The sequence below is a fragment of the Bombina bombina genome, chromosome 10 (genome assembly GCF_027579735.1).
Source record: "Bombina bombina isolate aBomBom1 chromosome 10, aBomBom1.pri, whole genome shotgun sequence".
Taxonomy (NCBI): domain Eukaryota; kingdom Metazoa; phylum Chordata; class Amphibia; order Anura; family Bombinatoridae; genus Bombina; species Bombina bombina.
Window position 1 is genome coordinate 182,989,118 of NC_069508.1, and position 15,947 is coordinate 183,005,064.

A 15,947-nucleotide genomic window follows, 5' to 3' on the forward strand; every position below is an offset into this window, starting at 1 on the left:
AAACAGGAGCAGAGAGTGTTTCAGAGTATCACTCTTAATGTGAAAGCACCAAATTGCAAACAAAGCTCATAGATAAAGGCAGGCTGCTGATTAAATGATTTCTTTCAGCTGGCAAGCAGATGGAGCCAGAGAGCCAAAGTTGCAGCAAACAGAAAATCACAATATTCCTTCCATGTGATCAAGCCATCTGGTGGCATAGTGGTAACACAACAGGCTGGGAAACAACAGCTGCAGAAATAGAGACATGTCCCAGGTTCAATTCCAGGCTGAACCCTGACAGGTGGGGACTGCAAAGGTGGAAATTATATTAGTGGGGAGATGAGGGCAACTGTTAGGTTAGTGAAGTTCATTTGTTAATGAGTCGGGTTATAGGCTTCCCTGAACAGAAACAGAAAGGTCTTCAGGGAACGTTTAAAGGAGGAGAGGTTAGGGGAGAGTCTGATAGCTTGAGGAAGTGTGATCCAGAGGGTTGGTGCCGCACGAGAGTAGTCCTGTAGTCTAGCATGAGAGGAGGTGATGTTAGAACAATATTAGCAAGAAGCAGGTCATTGTTGGATCTTAGGGGCGGGCTGGAGTATATTTGTTGATGAGTGAGGACAGGTAGGGTGAGGGCTTTGTAGGTTAGGGTGAGAATTTTAAATTTAACTCTGTTGTGAATGGGGAGCCAGTGAAGGGACTCACAGAGAGGTGCAGCAGAAACGGAGCGTCGAGAGAGGTGGATTAGCCTGGCAGATGCATTTAGGATGGATTGAAGGGGAGAGAGGCGGGAGAGAGGCGGGAGAGAGGGAGGCCAGTTAGCAAGTTATTGCAGTAGTCAAGTCAGGAAATTACCAAGGAGTGGATAAGAAGTTTAGTAGTTTAAATGTTGATTATGTATTTCAATAAAATGTTTAGCTAGTGTAGAACATGGCCTATTGTTCTCAATGTATGTAAGATGTTCTCTTATGCATGTCCTTACGTCACGCGTTGTCTTGCCAACTTATTGCCCTTTGCATTGATTACATTCTATTATTTATTTATTTATAAAATATTTTACCAGGAAGGATATATTGAGATTTCTCTCATTTTCAAGTATGTCCTGGTATTAAATAGATTACATGTGTTGTAGCACAATTTATGCAACCCTTAAAGGGACACTGTACCCAAAAAAAATCTTTCGTGATTCAGATTGAGCATGAAATTTTAAGCAACTTTCTAATTTACTCCTTTTATCAATTTTTCTTCATTCTCTTGGTATCTTTATTTGAAATGCAAGAATGTGAGTTTAGATGCCGGCCCATTTTTGGTGAACAACCTGGGTTGTCCTTGCTGATTGGTGGATAAATCCATCCACTAATAAAAAAGTGCTGTCCAGAGTACTGAAACAAAAAAAAAAGCTTAGATGCCTTCTTTTTCAAATAATGATAGCAAGAGAACGAAGAAAAATTGATAATAGGAGTAAATTAGAAAGTTGCTTAAAATTGCATGCTCTATCTGAATTACAAAAGAAACAAATTGGGTACAGTGTCCCTTTAACATAAAATATCTCGCCAGTTGTGTGAGCTGTAAAAGTTTTGATTACATTTATATATTCACAAGTTCTACATCTTCGATTTCAACATCTATATGTGCCATTAGAATGAAGCCATGAGCTTGTACTATGGGTGTTATTTTTTAACATACTTGGTGACAAAATATTACCCAGTGTTCTAGCTTTTGTGTAGACAAATCTACAACCTTTATCCAAAGTTTTATGCAAGCTTTTGTCTCCATATACTATTGGCAAATATTTGTTAACAATTTTGCAAATTTCCGAGTATCGATTTGAATATTGAGTTACAAATGTTACACTGTCGTCATTATTTTTTATACTCTTTTCCTTAAGGAGTTCTTTTCTATCTATTCGTTTTACTTCTTGCTCTACTTTATTAATCAATCTCCTTGGATAACCTCTACTTTCAAATCTAGAGTTAAGTTCATCTTTTGCAGTTTTTAATTTTTCTGTGTCTGAACAGTTTCACTTAACTCTCCTCATTTGTCCTTTTACTATCCCCTTAAAGGCATGCTTTGTGTGATTATTTGCTGCATGCAGTATAGCAATACCGGCAATGAGTTCCCGATATAGATCTGTTTTAACTCTATTTTTTTCTGCCTCTAGTATCAAATCTAGAAAACAAACTTTTGTTGTATTCCATTCAGATCTTATTTTGATTTCAAACTGACTGTTATTTAAATATTCAACAAATAATCTGGCATTATTTTCACCACCTTTCCAGACCATTATCAGGTCATCTATGTATCATCTATATATGATGATCTCCTTGGTGATGGGGTTTCCATCTGCAGAGAACAGGGACCACCCCCACCACCCCATAAAGAGGTTGGCAAAAGAGGGCGCAAATTTTGCACCCATGGCAGTTCCTCTTCTCTGCACTTAGAACAGTGAATATATAAATGTAATCAAAAGTTTTACAGCTCACACAACCGGCGAGATTTTTGATGTTAAGGGTTGCATAAATTGTGCTACAACACATGTTATCTATTTAATAGAATGTAATCAATGCAAAGGGCAGTACGTTGGCATGACAACACGTGACGTAAGGACACGCATAAGAGAACATCTTACATACATTGAGAACAATAGGTCATGTTCTGCACTAGCGAAACATTTTATTGAAATACATAATCAACATTTACACAGCTTCTCTTGGAATGCAATAGAGGTCATTATAAAACCAAAACGTGGAGGAATTGGATTTATAAATTGTGTACCCAAGTACCTTTGGGATACAACTCAGAGAACAATATAATCAATTATTGACATTAAAAAGCCTAAACATTTTTTTTTTTTTGCATATATACAAGAAACTAAAATGTCTAAATATCTGTAATAATGTGAATCAATAATTCTGTAAGGAATAAGTTGTAAATATCTTCTTGAAAAATAAGGTCAAGTATCATTTTAAATATAAATTGGATTGTAACAATATATCAGAATAAAACTCAGAGAATAGTTTGTTTGATTATTTGTATCAAATAACCTAGAATCGTTTTATATATATACACTAAGAATTATGACTTTTAAATATCTGTAATCTTGTGAATCAATATTTTTGTAAAGAACTATTTGTACATATCCCAAAAAATGTGAAATAATATCAAGCATCACTCTAAGTAAATACTGCAATAATATATATAGACTGTATAAGATATATTACGTAATAAACAAATTCAGTATTTGAAATGTAAGAGTATTGCAATATATATGAGAAATAAGGTTGTATGATTATATCCAGCGTCTTTAGAGTTAAAAAGTAGGTTAAGTTTGATCAAATCAGAACACAGCAGGTGCTTTAAATAGCAAGAGTAAAGGTAAAAACAATATGGTCTATGATTACGGCAAACATGGATGCCGAAACGCATCAGACCTTTTTTGCCTAAAGCTGTGGTTTTATAATAACCTAACTTTTAATATGCCTAATAAAATTGAATAACTGTTTGTCACAAATATCTCAGGATTCAGCTCCTAAGGAGTTAACTTTGTGCAGCTTGCACTCAAAACAGTAGAATTGTGTTTGTATTTTCTTTGAAGTGCCAGAACCCTCTAACTAGCCACCAAATGCTAGTGTGTATGCATTGAGTCATAAAATCACTGAAGCTCTTAGTCACAGAGATACACAGGATAAAGTTTATGGCTTAAGCTGTCAATAGAATGCATGATGCAAAACAGGCCCTTCATTACAAAAACTGACCAGGTCACTGACAGGACATTGGTATATTATGTACATATGTGGGTTAAAAGTGTTATAACCTTAACGGCAGGTAAATATGACAACCTATGGCATATTTGATATCAAACTGGTTCTCCCAATAAAACTAAGAGGTTCTAAATATGTAAATATAGAAATGTCTTACCTAGCAGGAATGATAATGGATTGTATAAATTCAGGCAAGAAATTTAGTCTATTGAAGTTTGTAAAGACAGTGGGGTTTCTTAGCCCGGCCAGGAGGGTGTGGTTAAGCAACATGATCTCTGAGAAGTAGGTTTAAGAATCTTATTTTTTAACAATAAGATTGTCATTCTTACAAGGGGAGCTGCTGTACAGAAGTAAGGAGCCATCATTTTCTTGCCATTCCCCTGGCGCAGATCTTGAAGCTAGTAAAGTATTCAATTCTGTTTTTCTCCTTTTTATTTTAAAACACTGTTTGCGTGTGTAATTTTATTTGTAACAACTTTTTATTATTAATGCATTGTGCATAATATTTTTGGCATAATAAATAATTCCTTTATTAAGTTTGGCCTTTGTCTAATAATTGAACCACTTTACTGAAAGAGACTGGAATATTAGAACTGTATAATTTTAGGTTATTTTCTGCTAAATTGTATTTCTAGAGTTAATGTGTAAAGTCTGGGGTTTTCCTTAAGATTTTCCCTTTAATAAATTTTAAGTGGTGGCAGCATTTGAGCTATAGGTGACAGAAAAGGGGGCTGAAAACCCTTTCTGTGCCAAATAAGTGACTGGTGCAGGGTTGGATAACCTTGGTTCGTCACAAATTGGTGGGCAGCGGTGTAGATAATTTTTTTTATTATTAGATTTTAGTGCTTGTGGATTTGCTAGTGTGGAAATCCCGGTACTAAAAGAGATTGTTTCTTACAATTTCCAAAGGCTAAAACTCAGTGCATTATATAGTGACACATTGCAAACAGTCCCCTTCCCTATTCTCTGTTGTTCTTTTCTATTTTATTTTTGCTATGGAGGCATACGAGCAGCGATCTAAAGAGGCACTTATACTCCTATGCCAGGAGCGGGATATTCCAACACGTTCAAAGAACAAAGATTTACTAATACAAGCTCTTGTTGAATATGATAACAGCCAAATCACACCAGTTGAGGTCTCAGGAGAGATGTCTGCAGCTGGGGGCAGCGATTCATCAGAATCTGGGGATCCCTTGGACTGTTATTTGCAAACTGTTCTTAAACATATGGGCTCAGTGGATGCAAGTTTGCGCATGGAACTGATTACAAAGTTTTATGAAAGACAGGCTGCTGAACGACAAGCTGCTGTGGCTGAGAGACAGGCGTCTCTGGCAGCTGAAAGGCAGGCTGCTGAACGACAGGCAGAGAGAGAGTATCAGCTACAGCTTGCACGGTTGGAGAGAGGGATGGTCTCACCTGTTGTTAGTGAACCTAGAGACCCCCCTGCTCCCAGAGTGCGTGCAGAGAATTTTCCCACCCTGGAGAAAGATGGAGATGTGGATGTATTCCTGCGTAGCTTTGAGAAAGTGTGCAGACAGTTCCAGTTGCCAAGGGAGCAGTGGGCCAACTACCTTACCCCTGGCCTGAAAGGTCCTGCACTGGAGGCGTTTGCTGAACTACCCCCAGAGTTTGATCAGGACTATGATTCCATTAAAGCTGCCCTGCAGAGGAGATACAATCTTACTCCTGAAGTTTACCGAAAGAAATTCCGTTCCCTGCAGAAAGGCGTGTCAGAGAGCTATATTACAGCTGTTGGAAACTTGAGGACAGCCTTTAAACAGTGGGTCAGAGGATTAAAAGTTGCCACTATGGAGGAGCTGGAATATTTGATTGTGAAGGAGCAATTTATGCAGCTGTGCCCAGCCGGAGTTCAAGAATGGGTTTTAGATCGGAAGCCCATAACAGCATTGGAAGCTGGCGAGCTGGCTGATTTTTACACAGCTAACAGGTCTCCAGAGAATGGGAGGAAATCCTTTTCTAAGGGGGGATCCACCTGTAAAGGAGCTGCTGCACGACCCCCCTTCACAAAGCCTGCTGTGCCTTTATCCAGTGTGTCTGCTCCCTCTGGGAAAGGAGGGGCGAGTGCTGCATCTGGGCAGGGGGATACCCGCAGATGTTTTATTTGCAACAAAGTGGGCCACATCAGCTCCACTTGCCCAGAGAGGATTAACTTGGGGCAATCAGATGGAGGGAGTAATCCCTCAGAAGTACCAGCATCTGTTTTGTTTGTTACCTGTCCAGAGGAAAACAACCATGAGAACCTGCAACCTGTGACTGTTGGAGATAAGGTAACCCTAGGGCTAAGGGACACAGGTGCAGAAGTGACTATGGTGCATCCAAAGCTAGTGAACTCTGAGAACATTATCCCTGGAAAGACTCTAGCAGTTAAAGGGATTGGGGGAATGAAACTTGCAGTGCCTATGGCACGTATATATCTTGATTGGGGAGTGGTTTAAGAAATGTGGGGGTATCTGAAAATATTCCTAATGATGTTTTACTGGGTACTGATTTGGGTAGATTGTTATCTCTTTATGTGCCTGACAATGCTACATGTGACCTAGTGACATTAGTTGCAGACCCTTATGTGGAAAGGGCTGTGTGTAAAAATGCTCAGAGACATTATGACCAGGAGGGAGGACAGAGTGCATGTGTGCGCAGGGCTGTGCCTGAACTGGGGGTGTCTGTGCTGAGAGGTGAATCTGTGAGAGAAGAGACTGACTGGGGAGAACGACAGACAGACGGTGTGTGTCTTCCTGTACTTAAACCAGCAGTATCGGCAGAATTACCGTTAGCTGTTGGGAAAGAAAGGCAGATAGACTGTGTGGGTCTGTCTGTGCCGGAACCAAGTTTAGCTGTACGGGAAGAGCTTGTCTGTGAGAGAAGGCAGATGAGGGGTGCGTGTCTGTCTGTGATTGAATCAGTGTATTCTATAGAAGGAGGTGAGATTGACGGGGGAGAGAATGACTGGGTGACTGGGCCGCTGGATGATGTGTGCCAGTCTCTGCCAGGGACAATTCTGTACCCTGTGAAAAGACACAATAGTTGGGATAAATGGCAGAAGGAAGATGTGTGCTTGTCTGCACCAGTGTCAAAAGGATACCAGATTCTGTGTGATTATGCAAAGTGGCAGACTGACTGTGAGAGAGAGCAGGGGGGGCAAACTAGCCCACTCTAGGACAGAAGCAGCAAAGCCACAGATTTCAGACTGTGTGGAGGAGGAGGGTACAGGATACTCTTTGAGGGACCCCCAGAATGAGTGTGAAAGATTGTGGGGGACAGAGACCCCAGTAACCTCATCTGTGACCTATAAACAGACTGCACAGGCTAGGGGACAGAGACTGACACAGACTGCAGGCACAGGGGGGAGGAGTACAGAGAAGTGTATTTACACAGCCCCACCGTGCCATTCAGCAAATACACTGATAGATGTGCAGCATCAGTGTCCCCAGCAGTTAGAACCCACAGTGAGGAGAAGGGGGGCAGTTAGTCAACCCCCTACCAACCATAACAGAGTGCAGGAGTACAGGAATTCTACTCCAGTGGGAGGGCAAGAGCCTATGGTAGTTAAGCAGCAACTGACAGCACACAATATGCTTAGAGAGCACACCATAGGTAGCAAGACACTAGGTTTCACAGGCACCTCTGTAACAGGGGATGATGTGTTGTTCAGGGATAAGATGCCAACCTTATTGGGGGAGGTACCTGCAAAACCCAGAGATGCCATATTCACACAAAAAACAGTTGCAGGAGTTTACTGCCAGAGAGGGAGTGTGTGAGATGGTCCATAATGTTCTTGTACTCACGCCCATGAGACAGAACAAACTAGAGGCTGCATGGGAGGGGCCCTGCAATATATTCAATCGGTTGGGTAGAGCAACTAGTGTGTCACTTTTAAAAGGAGGGCATCCTGCTGCCAAAACTGCTAGGTGCAATCTGTCTGGCAATGGTGTTCTCACCGCAAGGGGAAGCTCCTTTTGATACGCATCGGGAGTGGCTCGTAGCCACCCCCTTTTGCGTCTCTTATTGGGGGAGGTGTCACAAATATCTCAGGATTCAGCTCCTAAGGAGTTAACTTTGTGCAGCTTGCACTCAAAACAGTTATTTGTTTTCAAGAAGAATTGTGTTTGTATTTTCTTTGAAGTGCCAGAACCCTCTAACTAGCCACCAAATGCTAGTGTGTATGCATTGAGTCATAAAATCACTGAAGCTCTTAGTCACAGAGATACACAGGATAAAGTTTATGGCTTAAGCTGTCAATAGAATGCATGATGCAAAACAGGCCCTTCATTACAAAAACTGACCAGGTCACTGACAGGACATTGGTATATTATGTACATATGTGGGTTAAAAGTGTTATAACCTTAACGGCAGATAAATATGACAACCTATGGCATATTTGATATCAAACTGGTTCTCCCAATAAAACTAAGAGGTTCTAAATATGTAAATATAGAAATTTCTTACCTAGCAGGAATGATAATGGATTGTATAAATTCAGGCAAGAAATTTAGTCTATTGAAGTTTGTAAAGACAGTGGGGTTTCTTAGCCCGTCCAGGAGGGTGTGGTTAAGCAACATGATCTCTGAGAAGTAGGTTTAAGAATCTTATTTTTTAACAATAAGATTGTCATTCTTACAAGGGGAGCTGCTGTACAGAAGTAAGGAGCCATCATTTTCTTGCCATTCCCCTGGCGCAGATCTTGAAGCTAGTAAAGTATTCAATTCTGTTTTTCTCCTTTTTATTTTAAAACACTGTTTGCGTGTGTAATTTTATTTGTAACAACTTTTTATTATTAATGCATTGTGCATAATATTTTTGGCATAATAAATAATTCCTTTATTAAGTTTGGCCTTTGTCTAATAATTGAACCACTTTACTGAAAGAGACTGGAATATTAGAACTGTATAATTTTAGGTTATTTTCTGCTAAATTGTATTTCTAGAGTTAATGTGTAAAGTCTGGGGTTTTCCTTAAGATTTTCCCTTTAATAAATTTTAAGTGGTGGCAGCATTTGAGCTATAGGTGACAGAAAAGGGGGCTGAAAACCCTTTCTGTGCCAAATAAGTGACTGGTGCAGGGTTGGATAACCTTGGTTCGTCACACTGTTTTTTAATTTTATACCGGCTATTTCCATTTTTTTAAAATTTAAAGATTGCAACACCTTTCAATCACTGTATTTGTAATTTACTGAAATAAAACATGAATAAGGGCACCACCTGGCCTAGCACAATTTTAATATGATCTTTAATGTTATGTAAGGACACACATGTCAACACACATCATAAATATATTTAAGGTTGTGTGATGTACATGAGATCACTATATAGACAGTCAAGCATAATCACCAATAGGAATCAAGACATCCTTGTGCACCAATGTCATGTAGCGTCTGTCAACACCTAAGCCATCCAATAGTGACCTCTATATGATGGATGTGTAGTGGCACGACCCACACCGTTAACCCCTTCCCTACAAATGACGTTGCAATGACGGTCATTTAGACCATCCATTAATATTGATCGTCATGGGGATCATAACAACGTAAACACTACCCCACACACTAGTATCATAAATGTGAGATGCAAGTGATAAAATAGGGTTCAATTCCAATGTGTAACACTAATAGTAATAATGTGCGGGTGTCTAATATGATGTTATCACTAATGTGTATAAACAATAATAACTGTTGAAAAAAGCCACCAAATGAGAATAATAAGATAAAATATAAAAATAATACAGTCATCCCATGAGATACCAAAAGATTATCCCTGATGTCATTGTCTATAGGACATCAATACTAGTGAACGTGGTATCATATGTAGTCTAACTCCCTATATGTAAGAATGTGCCTATAATAGGTGATACAAAAATAATATACAGTGTATAATAATGTGCCAATGAACCACATGATAGGTCTATATGTCCTACCCAATATATTAAATGTTTGAATGTGTTATAGAATAAATAATATAACAATGTGGCTACCCTAATATAACTTAGTGTGTCCTTCCAAGGCAGGGATATCTACAAGGAGCTTCAAATAAAAAACAAATACATAATTGTGACAAAACCTAATTAACATATGGTGAAAACCTCATACTTCATTATAACAAAAATTTTAATAAATGTATCAATGTAGTGTTGTATATAAAAATAACAAAAACACCAGAAACTAATTGTTCAACTTTAAAAAGAATAACTACTTATTGCTCATCAGTCTGTCTAGTGATGTTCACTCAAGAAAGCAGGCACCTGAACACTTGTCATAATACGTGGGCTGCACTATAAGAGAGAAACAACACACCGATATCCACAGACACCCACATGCACACAAAAAATGCTCTTCAGACATTCACAGTCACAGGTGCCATTACACTTTACCTGTCATGCAACAAAGCACCAGCAGATAACCCAGTCAGTTCTCACTGGGCGCCCTCTGCAGCCAAATCATGGTTCCTGGTCAGAGCTGGGCCCATCATGTAGCATGCAGGGGTATATCCATTTTTAAATCTGTTGCAGCCATCACTCTTGCAGTTGTAGTTATAGTCCAGTTGGTACATATATACATATCCTAGTAACCCAGGCTGTGGGTTAGCTAAGCTGATAGAAAGCAGCTAAATGGCTGCTATTATAGGAGTAGATCACAATGATTATCACTTTAAGGGTTGAGGGAACATGCTGCACATCATGGCTGCTTGAAGGCCTCTGAAATGAAGTATAAAAGCATGGCTGCTCCACAACAACCGTAGTGAAAGTGAAAGGGCACCTGGGGGAGAGAGGGAATATGAAGCTTGATAGGGCTGTGATAGGGTCATGCAGCAGTTTCTGTTGCTAGGGGACTGAGTGTGCATAACTGTATGGCTGCAACCATGGCTCTGCATTAGGATGATACCAGCTTCATTAGAGGACACTTATCCTGCTGTGTGCACATCAATACATGGTCTGCAACGGCTTTTAACATATGGCATACTATAGTCTATCATTGTAGTGGCTAGACCCCTCATTTTTTTAAAGATACCTGGGATTATGGAGCCTTTGGCTAGGGTACCCTAGTCAAAAGCATTAACTTCCTATAGTCATTCTGAAGTAATCAATGAATCCAGACTAGTCATCAGTAGCCATCCTCTAGAGTCATTCACTGGCTGTTCATGCTTGTGAAGTAATCAGTAATGTAATCAGCTAATCATTCTGAAGTCATCACCCAGAATTCTTTACCTTAGCTGATGACTTTACAAAACTGATGATATCTGATGATGTAAAAATGACTTCTAAAGTAATTTGATGATCATCAAATGACTCCAGGATGGTCTCTAAAGTAATCCTGTTTGCCTTGAGTAATCTGCTCCAGCCCATAACAGACCCCAGTCCACTAGGAAAATGTCCGGTAGGCCCAATCTGGGTTTACTACAGCTAGTATGACTGCAGTTAATAAACACTTCGGTGGCTGTAACATTCCATGTATATAATGGTTTCATTCTACCTCTAAGCATTAAATGTAACCAGGGAAATAGTTTCACATTATTTTATAACAGATGTAAAACCTAGAAAAACTTCTGGAAGTTAATGACATTTAATTAAAGGGACCGTCTAATGTAAAAATAATTCAAGGCTGCAGTTTGCAAAGAATGATTTTAACCAGGGCTGGTTCTATAATTGGACCAGGTGACCCAGGCAGCACTTGACAGGTGCAGCACATAGGGACAGCATATTCTGGATAATAGTGTTTTTAAAGAGAAATTCATTTTATATGACGCCCATCAGCATGTTCTTATATATTTATTTTATATCTGCTGAACTTTAATCTCTGAGACAACTGACTATGGTTGGGTTTAGACTGTAGTGTGCAGAGATTTAAAGGGGCGTAGTTGTATTTTTGGATCCAGGCAGTACAATGTCTAGAGCCATCCCTGCTTTTATCAATGTTATACATTGTGCAAATATTGCTGCCATCTAGTGCTCAAAAGCATTATTGCAAGACTACTGTCATATTGCATCCAGACACATGCAGACTACCTACATAGGTATTATCTTTAACAAATATACTATGAGAAGGAAGTACATTTCATAATAGAAGTAAATTGGAAACTTTCTTAAAATATCATGTTCTACCTGAATCATATAAAAAACTATTTGGGTTCCATGTCCTTTTAATACATCTGTAAATGTAGTCTTGTTCCAGTAGTATAAAACTTTGCCCATAAGGAATAGAAAACTAAAATAAAAACTACTGTATTATTTTCATTGGTTGCATTTTCTAATATTTTGATCTTCAAGGGTTTAAAGAGAGAAGACATTTTTGTAACGTCCAAGCTGTGGAATAACAAACACCACCCAGATGACGTGGAACCTGCTGTAAAGAAAACACTTGGGGACCTTCAGCTGGACTATCTGGACCTGTATCTCATGCACTGGCCCTATGCCTTCAAGTATGTTCATTATGGGTTAGATGAGAAGAAAATATAAATGTGTGTGTGTAAATTGTACAATGCTGCTATCATCTGTTTAACATTTAAAGTAAGCAAACTATCAAAGGGACGAGAAAGTCAAAATGTAAACTTTCATGGTTCCTATAGAGTGTGCAGTTTTTTTTTTTGTTTTTTTTTTGTTTTTTTTTTATAGTTTTTTATTGAGGTTAAATGCATAATACATGACAAGCGGAAAAGGAATAATGTCTTACATTTCAAAAGGAATACATAATCGCGTCTTAAACCTTACAAGAGTTCAAGCCTACCAACTAAATACACTCAATCTCATATTTTCCAATTTTTTACTGCTAGAAACTCGATAAAAAAAAAAGAACTTACATAAGTCCTACATGCATAATGTCTAAATTATATTAAAAAATTAAACAATTTGATCATGGCACCTGCCTGACTGCTTTAACTATACCATCTAACTTTATAAACATAAGAATTTGTATTTAAAGCTATGTTTTGTATCTTACTTTACACATATATTTAAACTAGAAACTTAAAAAATAGAACAAGAGAAAAAAGAAAAAAAAAAAAAGGGGGGGGAGGTGCAATTATGTTCTCTCTCTCCTCCTCACCAAGTGCCCAGAAGTACTAAGTCGGTATCTCTGAAAGGGAATATTAAATATTCAATTTCAGATGGCGAGAAGATTTTTATGAATTCTGACCACTTGTCAAAGAAGGATTTAATTTCTCTTTCTAATTTTAGATCTGTGGCCTTCTGTTCAATTAAATATTGTTTTCTGAGGTAATTTTTAACTTCAGTGATTGATGGTACTATCTTGCTTTTCCAGTTTTTAAATATTAAATTTCTAGCTGCTAGAATGACTAGATTTACAATTTTGGAGTCGGTGTAATTATTATTTTTATCAACTAAGAAAACAACATTAGCCAGGGACAATTTAAGAGGAATGATTTTTAATGACTTATTTATCCAATATTCTAACTTATACCAAAACTGTTTGATTTTTGGACATTCCCATAACATGTGAACTAAATCCACTGCAGGGAGTCTACATTTGAGGCATTTATTAAAATTTATGTTATACCACCTGTAACCCTTCTCCGGTGTGTAATATGTTCAATATAATAGTTTTAAATGTGATTCTCTCCAGGTCTCCGACATAGTTGCTTCCTTCGATAATTGAATTGACCTGGCCACTTGTAAATCACTATTTACGTTGACCTGATTTGCCCATTTTTGAGCAATGTTCATTAAATTTTCGTCTCCTTTGTATGATACAAGCAGATTGTACCATGGGGCTATGGAAAATAGACCCGTTCTATTTAGTGTTATCCAGTTTTCCAGCTTGCCCCATGACCATTTCCAATTATATTTATTGATTAGATGCCAAGCATAATGTCTAGTCTGTAAGTACATAAAAAATTCCTGATTTCTTACGTTAAATTCTAATTTCAATTCTTCGAACGTCTTAATGACACCTGATTCTTGCTCAAAAAGGTGAGAGACTCTCGTTAATCCTTGGCTATGCCAACTGCGTAAGATTTGATTTTGTGTTCCCTCTTGGAACTCTGTATTCCCTAAGAACGATTGGTATGTCGGTATTTGAGTATTAATCTGAATATAGGAGTCAATTTTCCCCCAAGCTTTAAACACCGTGTATATGGTCTTCAGATTTTTTATTTGTTTAGGTATTTGTTGGAGAGGAATGTACAAGAGCGAGATTGGCGAGAATGGCTTTGTCATACTATGTTCAAGATCATAATCCGAGAAGTGATTTGTTTCTGCGATCCAATCAACCGCAATACGTCCTAGGAAGACCAGGTTATATAAAAGTAAATCCGGTAGCGCCATCCCACCTTTTTGTTTAGGAAGTGATAATCTCTTTAAGGAGATCCTGGGTTTCTTGGCTTGCCATATGAACTTACGAAGGGCTATATTAAACTTCCTGACATCGTATGTTTTTAAAATTAATGGAAGATTTTGAAACAAATATGAAATCTTTGGTAATATAACCATTTTACAAAGTGCTATGCGTCCTGCTATTGAGAGGGGAAGATTTTGCCAATTCCTCATTTGTTGAGTTGCTTGCTTGAGAATAGGAGTAAAATTTAATGAGTACCATTCTAGCGGGTTTGCTGAAATGATAATCCCAAGATATCGAAATGAACTAGATACTATTTTGAATGGATTGTCGATCAGGGAATCATTTTTTACCCTTAGCCAAAGTATTTCTGATTTAGTAGTATTCATTTTATATCCTGAGAAAAGACCAAAATTATCAATTATATTTAATAACCTGGGGATATTCTTATTGGTATTGGCTAAATAAACCAACAAATCATCAGCGTATAATGCCACTTTAGCCTCTTTTCTACCAATTGTAATACCTTCTATTTTTTGTCTTATCAAAATGGCTAACGGCTCAATTGCCAAATCAAATAGCAAGGGTGATAAAGGATACCCTTGCCTAGTGTCTTTTTCTAGCTTAATTTTTCTCGATACCTGACCATGAATCACTAAGCTTGTTGATGCTTTTGTGCAGATGTTTTTAACTATATTGAGAAAGTTATTTGATAGACCGAACCTGCTTAATGTGTTGAATAAATGATAATGATTGACCCTATCGAAGGCTTTCTCAGCATCTATTGCCACTACTGCTGCATCTGGATATGATGCTTGAAATTTATCCTCAGAATTTTTGAAATAATCGACCACCAGAAGGAGTTGTCTTATTTTGGCAGCTGAACTGCGGTTATACAAGAACCCTGCTTGGTCTTTGTGTATTATCTCAACTAGTCCCTTTTGCAGCCTTCTAGCGAGTATAGATGTAAAAATCTTGTAATCAGAGTTTAATAGTGCTATGGGTCTATATGATTCTCTATTTTGCGGGCTCTTGCCCGGTTTTAGAATGAGAATAGTGTGTGACTCTAGGAAATTAGGCGGAATTTGAGTATTCTCGCCCTCAAAAAAGAAATTGAATAGACTGGTGAGATAAGGGGCAATTGTCTCATCTAAACTTTTGTAAAATTCATTGGGAATTGCATCAGGGCCAGGTGCTTTCTCTGATTTTAGTTCCCGTATTGACTGCAAGACTTCTAATTCAGATATTGGCGCGTTTAAGTGTGTAATGAAGTCAGCTTTGGCTTTCACAACAGGGAGCTTATCCCAAAACCTCTCCTGTGCTTCTTTATCTAACGGCGTTGAAGCATAAATCTCCTTATAATATTGAAAAAATGAATCTAAAATTTCTTCTGTGGAGGTTATTCGACTATTTTCAACCTGCAGATATTCGATTGTGCTTGATTGTCTGGAGTTTTTTACCAGGCTCGAAAGCATTTTTCCTGCCTTATTGCCATATTTGTATAAGTTAGATTGATATTTTAATTCTGAATGCACTGTTCTTGATGTAATAAATGAATCACGTTCTTTTTTTTCTCTAATATAATTATTCCAGTTAACTTCATTAGGAGTACTCAGATAGGTGTTATATGCATTAGCAACTGAGGCTATTAATTGTCTTTCTTTCTGTTTAGAATCTCGATTAATCTTAGCTGTATATACTATGATATCCCCTCTCAGGACCGCTTTTGCTGTTTCCCATAATATTGATGGGCTAGATACAGAGCCTTCATTAAACCTAAAAAACTCTTCCACTCTACTTTTTAGCCAGTCTTTGAATTTTATATTATTACTTAGAAATTTTGGATAGAAGAAGCGTGTACCACCTGGGTTCCTCTTTTGAATTGCAATGTCTAACATTATTGGAGCGTGGTC

The 15,947-nt window shown here is 38.1% G+C and overlaps 1 protein-coding gene across 3 annotated transcripts in view; it reads left to right on the plus strand.

The window, feature by feature from the left end:
* Positions 1-15,947, plus strand: part of AKR1A1 (aldo-keto reductase family 1 member A1) — a 75,474-nt gene that overhangs the window by 26,806 nt on the left and 32,721 nt on the right. For all 3 annotated transcript variants that reach the window (XM_053693580.1, XM_053693579.1, XM_053693581.1), the window contains one exon: positions 12,012-12,163. In XM_053693580.1, coding sequence (XP_053549555.1) covers positions 12,012-12,163 — 152 coding nt within the window. The remainder of the gene's footprint in view (positions 1-12,011; positions 12,164-15,947) is intronic.